This window comes from Acipenser ruthenus, chromosome 8 (assembly GCF_902713425.1).
Source record: "Acipenser ruthenus chromosome 8, fAciRut3.2 maternal haplotype, whole genome shotgun sequence".
Taxonomy (NCBI): Eukaryota; Metazoa; Chordata; class Actinopteri; order Acipenseriformes; family Acipenseridae; genus Acipenser; species Acipenser ruthenus.
Genome location: NC_081196.1, coordinates 2,273,153 through 2,276,590, shown reverse-complemented (window position 1 = coordinate 2,276,590; position 3,438 = coordinate 2,273,153). Strand labels below are relative to the sequence as shown.

Sequence of the window (3,438 nt, the reverse complement as noted above, 5' to 3'; positions counted from 1 at the left end):
TGAAGTGTTCTAGAGACAGGCCTTCAACAATAAATGGGTACCACAAGCGTGTGTGGGCTGAAACATAATCTCAATACAATGTAATTGAAGCGCCATTTATATGTTCAAAGGTAGAATATATAAGACAATGCCTCTGTTTGGAAGACCCCTGTATGTGTAACCTGCATGAGTCAAGGTTAATCTAATTCCGCTATTTAGCAGTATAGATTATAGTTGTACTAGAGAAAACTACTTATTTTGGTCAAATAAATACTACGGATTCTGTGGATTGCCCTTGCCAATGAACCAATTCAAACACACACACACACACACACACACACACACACACACACACACACAGCACTGCTGGAAAATAAGCACCTTGGATAAGTTGTCTCACATCTTTGGCCGCTGCTGATGTCTTGCCCGCGTGGGTGTTTGTGGGGAGGTGAGGGGGGTATTAAACCGGCTCCTTTACCTCGTTTGCCGACATTTTCACCAGCTGACATCTTTAAAACGGCACACGTTCGTTTACGCGAAGTGGCAGTTCAACGCACCTGCAGATCGATAACTGAGGCTATGCGGTATCATCAGATATCATGATATTGCGAATATTATGAACACTTCACTTCGTAAATATAGTATCAATATTTCAAGGACGCTTTACATAAAAAGCTTTCCAAAGTCTAATAATGTGTACTACTGTATTTGTGTAAGCTACAACAATGAATACCAAATAAATCCATGCAGAATAAAACAATTCTTATGGAAAACTGTCATGTGTGTTTTCAGTATAGCTGCCAAAGAAAAGGAAAAAAAGATTGTTTATGTCAATAATGTGCTATGGCATTGTGGAGCTGCACGTGTATGTAACTATGCTTATTGCAGTTTATATGCACGTGTATGTGACTATCCTTATTGCAGTTTATATGCACGTGTAGGTAACTATCCTTATTGGAATTTATATGCAAGGTTTTTAATTGTGCACAGATTTGCATTTCAAAATGTGTTGTATTTGCTTTCTTTATGTATGTAGGGTTAGTATTTTTACTGACCGTATCCAAAATGGATACACTGTATTCGTGCATTCCCACTGCTTTAGCTACACGTTCATACAGAGGGATTGTGTAAATAGCATACATTGTGTCTGTTGTTTGTAACCAGTTTTTCTAGGTTTGTCCGACCCAAAGGACCTTATTGTGATCCGAGTTTGGAGCCTGCAAGTGCCCCGCACTGAAGAAGCTTGCGGGGATGTTGATGCTGCTCCGGGCGTATCGCCTCCTGATACCTGTGTGTATGTTCCAGTACAAATTGAAATAAAAAAAGCAGCGACTTTATATCTATGAAAAATTGGTTGTTTATTTTTTTAATAAATAAATAAATATCTTCAAGTACATTGACGATACAATTACACAACTATGTCCTTTAAGAAACATCATGAAAAATGCAACACAACAGTTGACATGATCCGGAACACACTGTAACTCTCAGGGAGAAGAAACGCTCGCGATCTCACATCTCCACCGAAAGAGATGCTTCGGTAAAGCTACACAGTTTTCAACACCGATACAAAATGCTCGACTATTATTTTTACAAAAATATAACGCTAACCAATTCGAGGTTTATACAATTCGTATATCTGAAATGACAGGCCGCAATCCCACTGCAGAATTCAGGTAGGCAACTCTCGGTGGAGATCATTTCAAAAAGACAACAAACTTACAATATAGATGCACATTTAAACAATAAGATTGGCACATTTGCAATGATCAGTCTTGTCGCCAGTGTAGGGGATATAAACTGGGTACTCTGCACAAATAGTTTTTTTTTTTTTGTATTATTTTCATTATTATTTAAAAGTCTTTACACTCTGTGTTTTGGCTGCGAAGAGTCCTGCTGCTCGAATCCTGCAATGTTTTGCAGGGATAGTCTCTGGGGGTGGGTGGATGGTTCATGGCGTGACGGAGAGGTCCGTGTCCTCCTTCCCCGATGAGGAGGGAGACATCGGCATGTCCTCCTCCTCCTCCTCCGAACACCTCGCTGACGACAGGGAGGCGCACTTGCACCCGTGGGACCCGACCCGATGAGAGCTTGTTTTGCCTTCTTTCTTGTGCTTGACCCTGCGGTTCTGGAACCAGATTTTCACTTGCTTCTCAGACAGGTTCAGGTACGTGGCGATCTCGATGCGTCTCAGTCTGGAGAGGTACATGTTGGAGGAGAACTCCCTCTCCAACTCCAGAAGCTGTGTGCTGGTGAAGGCTGTGCGCATCCGTTTGCTGCTCTGCAACTGGCTGCTGTTGCTTTCTGCGAGAGAAAAATGATAAAATACACTTTGGTTAGTCTTTTTGGCAACAAAGGTACAGCTCGGTGCATTTGATTGTACATGTCATGTAACCAGTTGGGATTGCCGGTATGATATGATCCAAATTAGCAATGCAAAAGCGTCAACGGATATTGTAGAAGTGTATTTAAAAGTGTTCACTGTTTTTGTTAAATATCAACAATATCTTTTTATAGTTTGGTTAGGACCAAAACAAAAAAGGCGGCTTGGTGATTACGCCAACGTTATCAAGACGGATTTTTAAAAAGTGCTCGATAACTATAATATCACTGAATTATCACAAACTTTAAATACAGTTATCACCTCTATAAGAATGAAATACATACCAATAGAAATGCAGTGAAACTGTCTCGGATCGGGTATGGGATACGTCGCTTGGTAGATCCCTGCTCCGTGGCTCAGATTGAGTCCCGTCGATGTGTTGTGTTGCCTCCCAAGCGTGGAGTGACAGTACTGGGATCCGAACGACGGGAAAGAAGCCTTCAGCAGAGGTATAGCTGGTGGAGACGGGTGAAGCTGAGACGCCGTGACACATAAGGAACAGACGCAGAGAAACCCCGGTTTCCGAGAGTGGCAGGACCCCGCGGAGAGCCCGTGCAGAGGATGCGAGGGGTGTACCGCGTACGGGAATAAAGGTGGATTGTTTTCCCTCCCCTTGTCACTCGCCTCCCGCAGGATCAAGGAATCCACTAGGAACGATCTAGGCATCTTTCCAATTGAAAGTTGAGTTCTTGCTCGAAGTGCAGTCAGACCGGCTGGAGTGTGCGTGTGCTCGTCAGGGTGTGTTGTCAAAGTCGCTGGACAGCAGAGTGGTGCTGAAAATGAGAACTGGGCTCGTTTAAATAGCGGGTTCTTAGTTTACCCATGTGATGGTTACGCCATGAGCGGCTGAGTCCTTTCAATAGGCTTTTTGTGTCTTTTCTCTTGGCATTCACCCTGCACGCTCTTGCTTATTATTTCGCTTGTTAACTAAATGAACTGCATAATGTACCCTATTCTTGTCCACCCCACCCACACCGTAACAGCCCCCAACCCCCCTCCCACCTCAATCTATTAAATATTTTATCCTATTTTCTACCAATAGCCCCCTTTTCTTACGTTTAACACACCGGGATGCA

At 43.0% G+C, this 3,438-nt stretch overlaps 1 protein-coding gene across 1 annotated transcript; it reads right to left on the bottom strand.

Moving 5' to 3' along the window:
• Positions 1–1,322: 1,322 nt before the first annotated feature.
• Positions 1,323–3,237, bottom strand: LOC117406499 (GS homeobox 1-like). The gene is made up of 2 exons (XM_034010576.3): positions 2,647–3,237; positions 1,323–2,283 (listed from the first exon to the last, which is right to left on the bottom strand). Exons 1-2 carry the CDS (start codon positions 3,026–3,028, stop codon positions 1,931–1,933), a joined length of 735 nt encoding a protein of 244 aa, XP_033866467.1. The 5' UTR covers positions 3,029–3,237; the 3' UTR covers positions 1,323–1,930.
• Between the last annotated feature and the right edge of the window lie 201 nt (positions 3,238–3,438).